The 15,834-nt window shown below is 34.3% G+C and overlaps 1 protein-coding gene across 3 annotated transcripts in view; it reads left to right on the top strand.

The window, feature by feature from the left end:
• LOC103561498 (alpha-2-macroglobulin-like) overlaps positions 1 to 15,834 on the top strand; it is a 71,931-nt gene that overhangs the window by 19,636 nt on the left and 36,461 nt on the right. For all 3 annotated transcript variants that reach the window (XM_008536142.2, XM_070620679.1, XM_008536143.2), the window contains 6 exons: positions 29 to 259; positions 472 to 535; positions 2,352 to 2,494; positions 3,360 to 3,509; positions 9,577 to 9,744; positions 10,220 to 10,301. In XM_008536142.2, the coding sequence (XP_008534364.2) occupies positions 29 to 259; positions 472 to 535; positions 2,352 to 2,494; positions 3,360 to 3,509; positions 9,577 to 9,744; positions 10,220 to 10,301 (838 nt within the window). The remainder of the gene's footprint in view (positions 1 to 28; positions 260 to 471; positions 536 to 2,351; positions 2,495 to 3,359; positions 3,510 to 9,576; positions 9,745 to 10,219; positions 10,302 to 15,834) is intronic.

Below are 15,834 nucleotides of genomic sequence, written 5' to 3'. Positions count from 1 at the left end.
AAAGTAGCATTTCTTTTTGTTTCTCCAGGTCTACCACAAGGAACAGAGTCCCTGTTTTAGCTACTATTACTGCATGACAGAAAAACATAAGCAAGCATACCACACTGCTAATCATGTTTTCTCCTTAAGCAAAAGCTATGTCTACCTTGAGGCTGTGGCTGGTCCCTTGCCCTGTGGCCAAATTCATACAATTCAGGCACACTATATTCTGAATGGGCAGGTCTTGGGGGAGCTGAAGGAGCTCGTCTTCTATTACCTGGTAAGTATTGACTCTTGAGTGGAGGATTAGAAAGGTGTATATGAGGCCAAAAATTATGAAATCCTTTCATTTCTTAACCATGCCTCTTTTGATACCTTGACTTTTCATTGGGCTAGATATCACCACCTGGGTCTCAATGATAAGTATGTTAATGGGGGACAAGCCTCATGATAAGTATGGTGATAAACTGAGAAAATAACTTTTATTTTAAGATCATGGCCAAAGGCAGCATTATCCGAACTGGAGTCCATATTCTCCCCCTGGAGCCAGGAAAGCGTGAGTGTTCCCAATTTACCAATACATCTCTGACTGAACTCCCTAGACACTCACCAATGGATCCCCAACAATTGAGCAAAATAGGGATGCTATGATGCTTCTTGTGTATCAACATTACATTCTCAACAGCCATAGCTCAATGCTCCACTGCCTAATGTAGGCTATACTATCATTAACTCAAAGACGGAAACTTCTCAAACATCTCAAACTGAACATCACCAACAATATTAAACACTTATCACTGGGGCTAGAATATCTGAAAATATAAAATATTCCTATATATACCTAAAATTAATAATCCATGTAGTCATACTAGGATTAACATCAAAAAGGTAAGATGTGTCATTTCAGTTTCTTTTTCCAATAAGATCTGGAGGCCGTTCACTTTGAATTTGACCATTCTGGCCACATCAATTTTTGACTGATAAAAAATGACGAGGAAGAACAGAACTATAAAGCATAATAGATGGAAGACTGAAATAGAAAGATTTTAGAGAGGAATAAAAAGTTGGGGAGTTTAATGCAGATTAGATATTCTCCCACCACGTGTATGTCGATCATGATCTTTCATGTCAGTGAAATGTGTGTCTTGTTTGTTCATGTTTATTTAAAAAGCCCCCCTGAATTTTATTCAAATAAACATAAGCATCTTCTTAAATCACCAAGTATTTCTTCCTGCCTTGTTACTATTTCCTCTTTAAGAATGCTTTTCCCCTAAGTATCCACATGGCTAGTTCGCTCACCTCCTTCAAGGCTTGACTCAATTGTCACTTCCTCAATTAGGCCTATTCTGGATGTCCCTATTTAAAATTGTAACTTACCACTCAACCCTGGTATTCCCAATGTCCTTTTCTCCTTACCCTGCCCTATGTTTTTCTCCAGAGCACTTATAACATGTAAACATATTATCTATAATTTACTTATTTATTCTGTTGATTTATTGTCTTTGTCTTTCCACTACAATATAAACTGGATGTGGGCAGAGATTTTGGTTGGTTTTGTTTCACAGATATGTACCAATTGCCTAGAGCAGTGCTTGGTAAATAGTAGATGCACAAATTTGTTGACCTCCTTGTTGTTGCCCAATTTTAACAATCATTTAGTTATTTAACAAAAGTTTCAAATAAGCTATTTTTAAAAAGCTAAATAGAAATCATAAAGTACATTATTAAGAGATTATATAGCCTCAGGTTGGCCTAAAACAATAGAGACTTCTAATAGAGTATAATTTTCACTCAAAAAATATAAGCCCTCTGAAAATTGGTTCACACAAAAGATTTTTTAAAAAATAAGCCACAAGGTCAATAAACCAACTAAATGAGCAATAAACATTCACTAAAGAAAAAAATAAGTATATGTGTATTTGTAAGTGTTGATTGTTCCACTAAAAGAGTCTATAATTTCCAGTTCCATCTCTGAGTTTCACCACTGCCAGATTATCATCTTTTATTTTCCCTCCTCTTATCTGAGTTATAAATGTAATGACAATCAAGGTGGTTTCATTACTTGATATAAACAATAACTTCTAGCTAATGATGTTTAGGCTTGCTAAGCTTTCAACCAGATAGGAAATCACCATATGATTGGTCAGAAAGGATAAATAACATGGACAAACTTTTCAACAGTAAACCTTCTTAGTGGAAGATATCCTGCACTACTCTTTTCATACATTAACCATTAACACCCAGGCCATTAACAATGGATAGATGCAGAAACATCAATGTGAAGATATAGGTCCCCAAATCCCTATGTGTCCAGGTTTTCCTGTCAGTATCCTGGCCCCTAACCACTCCATCTCATTCTCTCTGTGCTCCAGTGAGAGGCCATTTTTCCATGTCAGTCCCTGTGGAGTCAGACATCGCTCCTATCGCTCAGTTGCTCCTCTATGCCATTTTACCTGATGGGGAAGTGTTTGGGGACTTTGCAAAATACGAAGTTGAAAATTGTCTGCCCAACAAGGTAGGTGATTTATTTCCTAAAATTAAAAAAAAGAGACGTGAGGGTAGGAAGGACATAATTTATTTTATAGACAAAGAAACTGAGGCAATAATAACTTAGTAACTATTGCAAAGTCATAAAATAATTTAATGGCAAGACCAGAACTAGGATCCAGGTCCCCCAATTCTTGATTTGTGCACTTTTTTTTAAGTCCCATCCTCTTTATTTATTATTTTTTGTGTGTGTGATAAAAACACAAGATCTATCCTTTTAGCAAATTATTAAGTATACAATACAGTGTAGTTAACTAAAGGCTATATGCTGTACGGCAGATCTCTAGGACTTATTCATCTTATATAACTGAAACTTTGTACCCTTTGATTAATGCCCACTGTTTTCCCCTCTCCCCAGCCCCTGGCAACCACCATTCCACTTTTTACTGCTTCAATCAGTGCCTTTCAATCACATTGTGCTGCCCTTAAAACACATCCAGTCAAGAGCCGTTCACTTCATTCCCCTGAAATGAGAGGAGAAGCATAGGTAAAGAGATAGATAGACAGACAGATAGATAATTGATAATTATATTATACTATTAGAATGACTGACATTTCACCTGAAGCAAATATATAACTGGTCAGTAAAAATAAGTAATTAACAAGAATATGTATCACTCCCAGTGCTCATCTGTTGCTCCGGCATAAACTGGCTTGTACACTAACTGCTCAATAAACCTCAGTGAGCAAAGACCCTCAGGACTAACTCTCTGACAATCATAATTTAGCAAAACAGATGTATGTTGAATAGGCAAATGACTGAAAAAATGTGAAGGGTTTTAGGCTGGTGATACCAGGTAGCTTTCTAACCTGATGATTACCCTTTCTCACAGGTGGATTTGAGCTTCCACCCAACGCAGAGTCTCCCGGCCTCACACACCCACCTGCGAGTCACAGCTTCTCCTCAGTCCCTCTGCGCCCTCCGGGCCGTGGACCAAAGTGTGCTGCTCATGAAGCCTGAGGCAGAGCTGTCCCCGGCCTCGGTGAGTTCCCAGCAGCCTCGGGGGTCACGAAGGATCACGCAAGGATCCCAGAGCAAGGAGAACCCCCTGTTCAGTAAGGGGAATATTAATTTTAAATATTTCACATTTGTTTGAGGGTTAATAACTGTCAAAGTTCTTTAACATGTTATCTTATTCAATGCTCATGGCATCCCTGAAACATATCTTCATTTTAAGATCTAAAAGTATAGTTCAGAAAAATGTACCATTTATTAAACAGAAACCAAGAACAGCCAGTAAATTGCAGAGTTTAAATCTGATTTCAGATGTTCTGTCTCTACACCTATAGTCTCTCTGTTTTACCACTGCTGTCTCGATAGAGTCAAATGTATATTTTAATAACTTTTACTCTTAAGATACTCAGTATAAAGCCTATGAGAGTAATATTGGTTTTCGGGCACCAAAGCAAACTTTTTATAAAAACAAATTCTTACAAATTTCAGGAGTAAATAGGAGTAAAACAAAATAATAAAAATAAAGAAGGAGATTCTCAAACTTTTCAAAATTCTCAAAAGCACAACTGAAATCATAAGCTATTGGCAGTAGTCTTTCCGAGGTTAATTAAAATGTGAAAGTCTATTGGTTTTTATATTGGATTAAGACGAGCATTTATGAAGAAGAGTTATAGCTCTAATAAAAGAAAAAATTTTTTAAGAATCATCATTGGCATTGGTTGACATCATAATTTAAAACATGGAGTTCATACATAAATTTAAAAATGTATTTATTAAATTTTATTTAATTATTTATGGAATTATTTAACCAAGATAAGGCTGGGAATTTATCATTGTTTAATTCAAACAATGTTTAAATCAAACTAATGCTTAACTTAAACTAGTGTTTAAGCAATGAGAGTTTATGTTTCATATATAGCAAATTCTTTGGAAAACATATTACTAAAGTTCTGTCATTTATATTTTAACTTCCCCAAAACATGCTTGTAATAAAGGCTCTCTTGAGTAATTATTTTTATCCAAGAAATATATGCACTTAGTTTAAAAATGCAAATACTGTTAGAAGAGTTAGAACCAACAGACAACAGTTTTCAGGCTCCCTACCCTCTTCCTCATTCCATTCTTTGGAAGCATACACTTTCAACCATTTCAGTTATTTCTTCTGATATTTACTTCCATATTTCTGAAGTCTATATCCTTTGTTTATTCTTCATGTTTAACATTATCTATTGATGCCTATTATGAAGTAACATTTTAACTCTTATTATTCATCCTCTCTCCTCTCCTCATCTTGCCAATATAGTTGTATGATAATTTAGGTTAAATCCTTTCAATTTTCCTTATTATGACTATATAAATATTGTTCATCACTAAGCTAAATAGTATATTATGATTATATTTCACCTCATACTTGTTTTTGTCTTTCCTAGAGTTTAATCATTGCCTTATTTTCATATTTCTTAGCGGTTTTTTTCCTTCCATTCTCTGTCTGTCTCCACATTCTCTCATGATTCTGTAAATAGTGTTCAATTCAATTCTATTAACTTCACTTCTTTTTTTCTGTTGGAGCCCTCCATCTCTTCTCTGTTCCAGACTGACTGTTTTCAAGGCCTGTTGCTCACTCTCATCCTTGAAGATCCCCTTCAAAGCTCTCCTGGTTTGGCCTACTGTGTCCCAGATCCCAGGACTTCTTTCTTCGTTTGCTTCTTCCTTTTGGGAGGGCATATCCTTCAGTAATTTTCTGAGAAAGAGAGCATGGGAGGTAAACTTTTTTGGGAACTGTGAATCTCTTTATTTACCCTAACAATTAATTAATACTTTGACTTAGTAAAGAACTTTAGTTAGGTAATCATTTTCACAGAGAGTTTTGAGGACATTAGCTCCATGGCTTTCTAGATCCCAAAATTGTTACTGAGATGCACAATGCCATTCTAATTCTGTCTTTGTACTTTGTATTGTTCTTTATTTTCTCTCTGGAACCTTTCAAAATCTTTTTTTATGTCTGGTGCCCTGAGAAGCCACAATCATGGGAAGGGTCTTGCTTCATTTATTATGATGGACATTATTATACTGAACATTCAATGAGTTATTTCAATCAAGAGCATAGATTCTAACTTTTTTGAGAGCCATGGACACTGACTACAGTCTGGTGAAGGCTATGAATATTGTTTAAATGCATAAAATAAAATACATAGGAATACAAAAGGAAGTACAATTTTCAAAATATTTTTATTTGATGAAGTAACATATGTGCTTCTTTATTATCACATTAAATAACACAATTCATCTAACATATGAGTTAGCAAGTGCTGAATATGAGTAAATATGGACACTGTCATGTCTTAGCCTAAATAGCAACACTACACCATGGGGTTATCTTTAACTCACATCCTTCCACATATTGGCTAACAACTAATTGTGGATAGGAACTACTGGAAAGCCACGTAAAGTCAGGGTCACCAGTGCAAGAACGTGCAACTTCAGTGTTCAGTGGTTGAAAGACGACTTGGTGCAGAGTTGCCTAAATGTTGGCCAGCCATGTTGCATAAGTATTTTTATATGGGAAGATAGCAATCAAAGACTTGTTTAATAGCTACTATAATTTTGAAGAAGCGATGAGTGTAGATAATTTTTCAAGATATCTGATCAACTATAACATAATATAAAAATATCCATGATTTCTGTTGGTAACAAAGTCATGAGTACTGCTGACACTCCTGTGGCCTGTAACTTAGATTAATAATTGAAAGAAATGTTAAATTTCAGTTAAATATTTAAGAAAATAAAGATGTAGTTTTCCCATCCAAACTTACAAACCTCTAAATTCTAACCCTGAACCCCTCTAGAGTCTGTGGATCCCAAGTTTAAAAAATCTGATCTAGAGGTTAATATCCTTTGGTTCTAGGACATTTTCTTTTTTTTTTTAAAGATTGGCACCTGAGCTAGCAACTGTTGCCAATCTTCTTTTTTTTCTTCTTCTCCCCAAAGCTCCCCAGCACACAGCCATATATTCTAGTTGGAGGTCCTTCTGGCTGTGCTATGCGGGACGCTGCCTCAGCATGGCCTGATGAGCAGTGCCGTGTCCATTCCCAGGACCTGAACCAGCGAAACCCTGGGCCACCAAAGCAGAGCACGTGAACTTAACCACTCAGCCACAGGGCCAGCTCCCAGAAATTTTCTTTATTTTTTATTTTCTCTTCTCAATTTCTCTGCTTTTTTTGTCTGAAATTGCTGCTAGTCAGATATTGGATCTCCTGGATAGATCCTCTAATATTCTTATCTTTTCTCTCCTATTTTCTTTTTCTTTCTGAGAGATTTCCTCAAAATTTACTTTTTATCACTTACAGATTTTGTTTTAAATTAGGTTTCTCATCCCTAATTTTCAAAGTTACTTATTATTCTCTGATTATTTTATTTTGAGAGTGTCATATTCTTGTTTCATAGATGCAATATCTTTTTCCATCTCTATGAAGATATTATAGGGTTTTTCTTTTCCTTTTGGAGTTTTCTTTTGCTTTCTGCATTGCCATTGTTTCCTCTGACTTTGTTTTGTCAGCTTGTTTTGGTCTCTGTCATTTATGTTGGAAAATTTACTGATGATCATTATCTGTTTATGCATAGTTAAGACTGAAGCACGTGTGTGTGTGTGTGTGTGTGTGTGTGTGTATGATGTAGTATAACATGAGTCAGACAACAGACAATCTCAATTTGTAGCTAACACACTGACGACTGTTGACATAAAATTATTTCCATGGTTATCTATTCATTTAAGTATTGTCATATCTAGAGCTATCCCCCAAATGCTTTCCAATCCTTACCTATCATTATCAGTGACTCCTAAAAGCATAAAAATAGTCCACAAAGGAAAAGAGAGTTCATTATGGCAGCAAAAAGTTCCCTTGAGATAAATGACAATGGAGAATATGGGATGAGGAACTTTCTCTTTGGGAGCTATCTTTGGGCCATTGATTGGTTCCTCCTAATATTAGGGTACATCTTTCAGCACATTTGTATCTCTGTTCTTATTAATACTCCCCACGATATTAGTGGAATAACCACTAAAGTCATGTGCCTGGGGACATGTCTGAATGCCAAATATAAGGTGACTTGGGATATATATTGATTCTATATTTTCTTAATGAAAAGAAACCAAAAAAGAAAAAACTCTGCCAACTTAAATTTATAAACCTTGATAATCATAGATAAGTTATTTCAATATCCACTTATAATTTGTTTATATTATTTAACCACACATATTCAAAATCAACATTACATTAAGATATTTACTAATTTAGAAATATGGTTTTTCCCACTCTTACATTTCATGAAACAATTTTATTCAAACTCTTCGCATTAATTTCTGATGCCAGTGTCTTCAACTTGATGATATTATATTATCTAATAATTTTCCAGAGCATATCATCTTTATTTCCACCTAAATTGTCTAAGATATGGCACTTTATTATTTTATTTATTTTTTTATTGAGGTCACATTGCTTTATAATATTGTATAAACTTCAGGTGTACATCATTATATTTCAACTTCTGTATAGACTGCATCGTGTGCATTGTGTTGACCAACAAAAGTGTAGTTGCCATCCATCATCATACACATGTGCCCCTCTGCCCTTTTCACCCTCCCCTCACCCCCTTTTCTCCTGGTAACTGCTAACCTGGTCTCTGTATCCATGTGTTTGCTTGTTTGTTTATCTTCCACATATGAGTGAATCATACAGTATTTGTCTTTCTCTGTCTGACTTATTTCACTTAGCATAATAACCTCAAAGTCCATCAAATATTTTGTATCTTGACATTTTCATTTTTATTTCAATTTAGTCTGACTTTTTACATCTCTTAAGAATAAAATACTTTGAATCTTAAGTCTCTATTTTCTATCAAGAAGGTTACACAAAGAGAAATTTTTAGATTTCGCATTTTTCAAAAGTGGAAATGCAAATTTTTTTACTATTCTTTGGACACGGGAAGTCTGTGTAACACTAATGGATTGCCAGCCAGACTGTTTTGTTAAGCATGTAAAAAGCAATAAACAATTCTTAGCTTGCATAATTCAAGTTATTCAACAAATAGCTACATTTCTCAGTAGTCCTTGAGAAAATTATTGCTCTAATCAAGTCTCTAAAAAGCAATAGAGTAAATGTTTATATGGTTAAGATCATGAATATACACCTATATGAAGAATGAAAAGTAAAACACCCAAACAGCTTATTTTTTATGTGAATGAGTACTACTAGTGGCTTGAGGTAAGATGACCAGCTAGAGCCATATCTCAGACAACTTAGGTGGACATAAAGTATTTGAGAGAAGGTTCTATACTATGAAAAACGTTGTAAAGACTACTAAAATATAAGGTGAAATTCTCTTTTCTGAGCAATAATTTGGCGGAAAACAGAAAATCACATCTTATATTTGAGCATTTATGAAATAACTGAGACTTTTGGATCATCATTGGATAAAAAAATGGTAGACTTCACATACCATGAATAATGTCTTGGATTACACTGATCTGACATAGATAGATGACAAGTGATGATTTATTTCCCATTAGAACAGGAGTTCATTTTTCCTATACGTAAGGGTAAAAGTAGGTGGATATAATCCTTTTAATAGTGGCAAGATTACCTTCTGCCTATTTAGATTACAAACCTAACTAAATCTATGTGTTTCTTGAGGATAAGACTCACAAAACTTGTTTCACTCTTTCACATAGTGAAAGTCTATTACTGACCGATTTATATTATATTACAAACATATATTATTGAATTTAAATTTTACATTAAATTTTATTAGAAATAATATCTCTCTCAAACATAAGGTACAGAATTTGTCTTTGAGCTCTCTCTTAATGTTCCTGTTAGTCTTGGGTACTTGGAATATTTTTAGTCTTTTCTTGAGCATGGTAAACACCTTTAGAACAAAACACTGTTCAAAAGAAAATATCTACAAATCTTTTTTATAGATCATGGATACACTCGAGAAATGATTGGTAGTGATCATACTGGCTCTTTTCTTTTCAGTGAGTATCATTCAAGAAAAGACAAGAAAGAGTTTTCCCCCTCTTTTCTCATTTTTTATAGGTATATAATCTGCTACCTGCAAAGGATTTTGCTGACTTCATTCATAGTTCAAATCAGCAGAAAGAGGACCAAAAAGACTGTATCAAACGTGATAATGTCTCTATTGATGGACTCATGTACTCTTCAGTGTCACACAGCAATGAAGAAGATGTTTACAGCTTCATGAGGGTAAAGCCCATTTTATCCATTAATATTCTGCCTTGTGAATTATTTAAGATTAATAGAATACTATATTAATAAAGAATATTAGAAAGTGCCCCTTCTGGGTCATTGTTTTTCTGCTGAGGAATCTGAAACATAGGTTAAGTGACTTGCTTAAGTGACATAGCTAATTATAGCAGAGCCGAGGCCAAGACACACTTCTGATGAATCTTGTGTTCCTTTCAACATCCTCTGTGGCTTTACAACACTGACTTTACAATGGTCAGCTTTGCCATGCTAAAGGATATGAGGAACAAAATTTGAAAAGTCTTCAAAGAATAAATTTCTATTATCACACTACTGCATCAAGTATTCTATTACTCTTCTTGATTATGTAAAATTATAATGTTATTAATTGGGTATGATAATTGTTTTATACAAAGGGGGGTTTTTATGTAATTTTAAATACTTATGTTTGATTTGATAATCGTTTTCTTTCCAGAGCATGGACTTAAAGGTATTCACCAACTTGAAGATTAAACATCCCAAATTTTGCCCTGATGATATAATTCACCAACCTCCAGGTAAAATAACAAATTAGTTTAAGTTTTGTATTAAGGGAAATGTTAACTATTTAGCAAAGATGATGAAAATGAAATGGTTGAGCAAGCATATTGTCCACACCAAGGAGAAATAACCTAAGATTACATGGGCCAAATTAATTGCCCAAAGTCATGGAGATAGTAAGTGGAACAACGAGAACTGGAGCCACTTCTTTTGATTGAGGTGAACACTACATTGCCACCCAACAACCAAAACGATAGACAGTAAGGTAAAATGTAAAAATTACTACAATAGGTGGACAAACAAGAATAATTCTGGGGAGTCGGAAAATTTTTCATAGAAGAGATGTGTCATATGGAAGGAAGAGAATTTTGACAATGCATGAGAGACAGGAGAAAAGAAAAAAAGACATTTCAGGCAAAGGAAAGAGTAACAAAGGAAAAGAAAAAAGTTTTAAGTCAAATTGCACTGCAAATGAAGCACCCTGTAGTCATTCTATTTTCTAACCACGTCTTCAATTTTTTAAAACTTCAGTCTTACTCCCAGGTTATTTATTTTCAGAGTTCACAACCAAACATTTTCCTTTCTGATTCTACCCACCCTTTTCAACATTCTCCAAAATATTGTCTTTCAATAAATTATTTTCATTGGCATAGTAAAAAAAAAAAATTCAATTAGGAGCCAAAAATCCTGATGTGTGGCTTGCGGCACGTCAATTCTCTTCTTTCAGCCTCAATTTTGTTTGGTAAAATGAGGGAATTAAAATAATTGTTCTCTAAATTTCCTTATTACATTTTACATTAATATGATGTGAGATATTCATATGAGATATTATGTGATGTGATTACAATATAGTCTTAGGATAACAACTACTTAAAGAATTGTTTCTTATAGTCTTTGATTTCTAACCAAACTTAAAGTGCTAGTCTATAAATAAACTCATAGCACAGCCAACCTGTTTTCAAAACATCATTCCTCTATTCCAAAATAAAATAAATGCATTCAAAGTATAAAATGCATTTCAAACAGAAGATGATACAGATTTTGAACATGTGCTTCTCAAAATGATTGGATCACAAGGATACACATATGATCAAGTTTATAGATAAAGAATAAATGAAAAGAAAATAATAATGGGAGTCCAAGGCCAGAAGAGACTATATTCAATATAAGAAATTTTCTAGGGTATGCGAGTTTACCAGAATTATTTTGATTTATATATTTCATTAATGTTTAATGAGAATTAAACATACAATGATGTAGTATGAGATAATCTGAAATCCCTAGGGAAATTTCTTGAGAAAACATTGCTTAAACATCTTTAAGAGAAACCACATATTACATTTGCACATGACACTGTATGGTGTAGATAACTTTGCTCTTGAGGATCAGCTAAAGAAAGACAATCATAGAGGTACCAAGCCCAGTGAAGGGGGAGAAAAAGCTGAGCTAGTGAGTGATAGAAATAATAAGATACAGATATAGCTTAAGCATGAAAATGAAAGTGTTAATTTAGTGCTTTCTGTCTGTGAATAGTGAAGATAATCTAAAGTATTTATGAGGGTAAGATAAATTACTCATCTTGATCCTACTTGAACAGTAAATAGAAAATCATTTGACACTATTTTATGGACAACAAGGCACCGAACTTGATTTGATAAGTTAAGGGTCACATTTAGCTGGTGAAGAAAAAAGCTAAAAAAAGTATTTGGGAGAAATACTTAGGAAGTTATTATCAAAGGAGTTAGCCATTTTTCATGCAACAATAATACATAAGACTGGACATTGTAAGAGAATTGGACAGGAAAACCAAAGTAACATAGTTAGTGGAAGATAATAAGAGAAGAAAAGGAAAGTGATCATATTACAGAGGAAGATTAACTGGTTGTAAAAATTATTACAAATTATAAACTAAGGCTTGTAATATGCTGCTAATGGCAGTGGTCTGGAGAAACTGGAGAAATTGAAAATAAATATGCAAAATATGGCATCCATGCAGGATACATTAAGACTTTCTTAAGCCCCAGATTTTCTTGCCTTTGTGGGTCCCTACTTTCATAAAAAAATATTAAAAATTGTTTTACAACTATGTTGGTATAAAGACAAATATAATTCAGGCTGGACTGTATTCATTTTTTCATCTTGATTTGAAAAGAAATTAAAACATTTTCATGGATCCCTAAACGTTTCAGAGGCCTAGGCACTGTGCCTACTGTATGTAATAGATAAATTGGCCAGCACATCTGCAGATACTTAAGCTACTGAGTGGAGAACTGAGGCACTAGAAAACACTGAAGAATGAAAGGTAAATAGAAAGTCAGAGGCCAAGTTAAGAGGTCAGTGGCCATGGTAGAATATCTAGAGAAATGAAGCTGTACAAATGCAAAAATTTCAAAACAAGAGAGGAATGGGGAAACAATCTCTGTATAGAATCTTTTTGTTATATCTGCTCTTTCCAAGTTATTTCTGAAAATAAGTCAAGTTATGAAGGAAATACTTTGTTAAAGGCCTTAACGCTGAATCTATACGTGTACATGTTCTGAGAAAATGCAGGCCAGAGAACCTCTGTTACTAATTCTAGGATTTTCATTTCCTGCCAGTACAACTCAAAGCCAATGTAATGATTCTGGTGTCATGATTTTCCTTTGCCCTACCAAAGGAATATACTTGAGGGGAACTTTTCCCTTTTGTCTCTTTTTGGTTCAAAAGTTCGTGCTTTTTTCTTTTCTTGCTTTTTATATGAATTAAAAGTAGATGTCAAAACATTGTGTTTGACAGCACGCCAACTAGCCACAGCAGTCACAAACATGACTCGCAGATGGGCAGGGGGTCAGCACAGCCCAGCAACATGCCCCAGAAGTTGTGACTCTACCCCACAGCTGGTCTGAGAGTGAGCCTCGCACACCAATGCACCACAGCCACAGCCCTGCCACAACAGAAGGGCACACACAGCCCACACAGGGGACATCTATTGAGTCCCTGGCCCAAGTGACCAGGGAAGATTGCACTTCTGGACCCCACAGGAAATCTCCTACATAAGGCCACACTTTCCCGACCAGGATAGGTAAATGATTTAGCTGATACATAGAAACAAATACAGAGAATTAGGCAAAATGAGAAGACAAAGAAATATTTTCCAAACAAAGAACAAAGCAAAACATCATAAAAAGAACTAAACTAAACAGAGATAAGCAATCTACCAGACAAAGAGTTCAAAGTACTGGTCATAAAGATGCTCACTGAACTCAGGAGAAGAATGAATGAACAAAGCAAAAACTTCAACAAAGAGAAAATATAAAAAGAATAAATCAGAACTCAAGAATACAATAACTGAAATAAAAAATGCAGTAGATGGAATCAACAGCAGAATAGATGATACAGAAGAACAGATCAGCAACTTCAAAGACAGGTTAGTGGAAATCACCCAACCAAAACAGCAAAAGAAAAAAGAGTTATGAAAAATGGAGACAGTCTAGGGGACCACTGGGACAATATCAAGTGTAATAACCTTTGCATTATGGAAGTCCCAGAAGGAGAAGAGAGAGAGAAAGGGGCAGAAAGCTTACTTGAAGAAATAATGGCTGAAAACTTCCCTAACCTGGGGAAGGAAACAGACATCTACATCCAGGAAGCATAGAGAGTCCCAAACAAGATGAGCCCAAAGAGATCCACAAGACACATCAAGATAATTAAAATGTCAAAAGTTAAAGAGATAATCTTAAAAACAGCAAGAAGAAAAACAAACAACAACTTGTTATGTACAAGGGAACCCCCCGTAAGACTCTCAGAGGATTTTTCAGCAGAAACTTTACAAGCCAGAAGGGAGTGACATGATATATTCAAAATTATATATTCAAATATATATTCATAAATGCTGAAAGGAAAACACTTACAACCAAGAATACTTTACCCAGCAAGGTTATCATTCAGAACTGAAGGAGAGATAAAGTGTTTCCCAGACAAGCAAAAGCAAAAGGAGTTCATCACCACTAAATCAGCCTTACGAGAAATGTTAAAGGAACTTCTTTAAGAGGAAAAGTAAAGACCATAACTTGAAATAAGAGTATACATGAAAGAGAAAATCTCACTGGTAAAGGCAAATATTTAGTAAAGGTACTGGATGAACCACTTATAAAGCTAGTATGAAGGTTGAAAGACAAAAGTAGTAAAATCAATTTATAACTATATTATAAAATTATAACTACAATAATTAGTTAAGGGATATACAAAATAAAAAGATGTAAAATATGACATCAAAACCAAAAATTTGGAGGAGGGAGTAAAAATGTAGAGTTTTTAGAATGCGGTCAAACTTAAGCAACTATCAACTTAAAGTAGACTGCTATATATATAGGTTAATATATACAAACCTCATGGTAACCAGAAACCAAAAACCTATAGTAGATACACAAAAAATAAAGAGAATCCAAACATAACACTAAAGAAAGTCATCAAACCACAAGGGAAGAGAAAAAGAAAGGAATAGAGAAGAACTACAAAGACAGCCAAAAAGAATTAACAGAATGGCAATAGCACATACCTATCAACAATTACATTAAATGTAAATGAACTAAATTTTCCAATTAAAAGACGTAGCATGGCTGAATGGATAAAAAAACAAGACCCATTTTTAAAGTCTATATGCTGCTTACAAGAGACTCACTTCAGATCTAAAGCCACACATAGACTGCAAGTGGAAGGATGGAAAAAGATATTCCATGCAAATGTAAATAAAAAGAAAGCTGGAGTTGCAATACTTATATCAGACAAAATAAATTTTAAAACAAAGGCTGTAACACAAGATAAAGAAAGATATTACATAATAATAAAAGGGTTAATCCAATAAGAGGATATAACATTTGTAAATATTTATTCACCCAACAGAGGAGCACCTAAATACATAAAGCAAATATTAACAAACTTAATGGGAGAAATTGACAATAATAGTAGGGGACTTTAATACTCTACTCCCATCAATGACTAGATCATCCAGACAGAAAATCAACATGGAACCAGTGGCCTTAAATGACACATTAGACCGGATTAACTTAATAGATATAGGCAGAACATTCCATCCAAAAACTGCAGAATATACATTTTTTTCAAGTGCACAGGGAACATTCTCCAGCATGGATCACATGTTAGGCCACAAAACAATCTCAATAAATTTAAGAAGACTGAAATCACATCAAGAATCTTTTTTGACCACAGTGTTATAAAACTAAAAATTGATTATGGGAAGAAAACTGGAAAAAACACAAACACGTGGAGACTAAAAACCATGCTACTAAACAACTAATGGGTCAATGAAAAAATCAAAGATGAAATAAAAAAATACCTTAAGACAAATGAAAATGGAAACACAATGTTCCAAGATCAATAGGATGCAGCAAAAGCAGTTCTAAGAAGGAAGTTTATAATGATATAAGTCTACCTTAGGAAACAAGAAAAATCTCAAATAAACCACCTAACCTTACATATAAAGGAACTAGAAAAAGAAGAATAAAGCCCGAAGTTAATAGAAGGAAGCAAATAATAAAGATCAGAGCAGAA

This window comes from Equus przewalskii, chromosome 5 (assembly GCF_037783145.1).
Source record: "Equus przewalskii isolate Varuska chromosome 5, EquPr2, whole genome shotgun sequence".
Lineage (NCBI taxonomy): Eukaryota > Metazoa > Chordata > Mammalia > Perissodactyla > Equidae > Equus > Equus przewalskii.
This window is presented reverse-complemented; position numbering and strand designations above follow the sequence as displayed.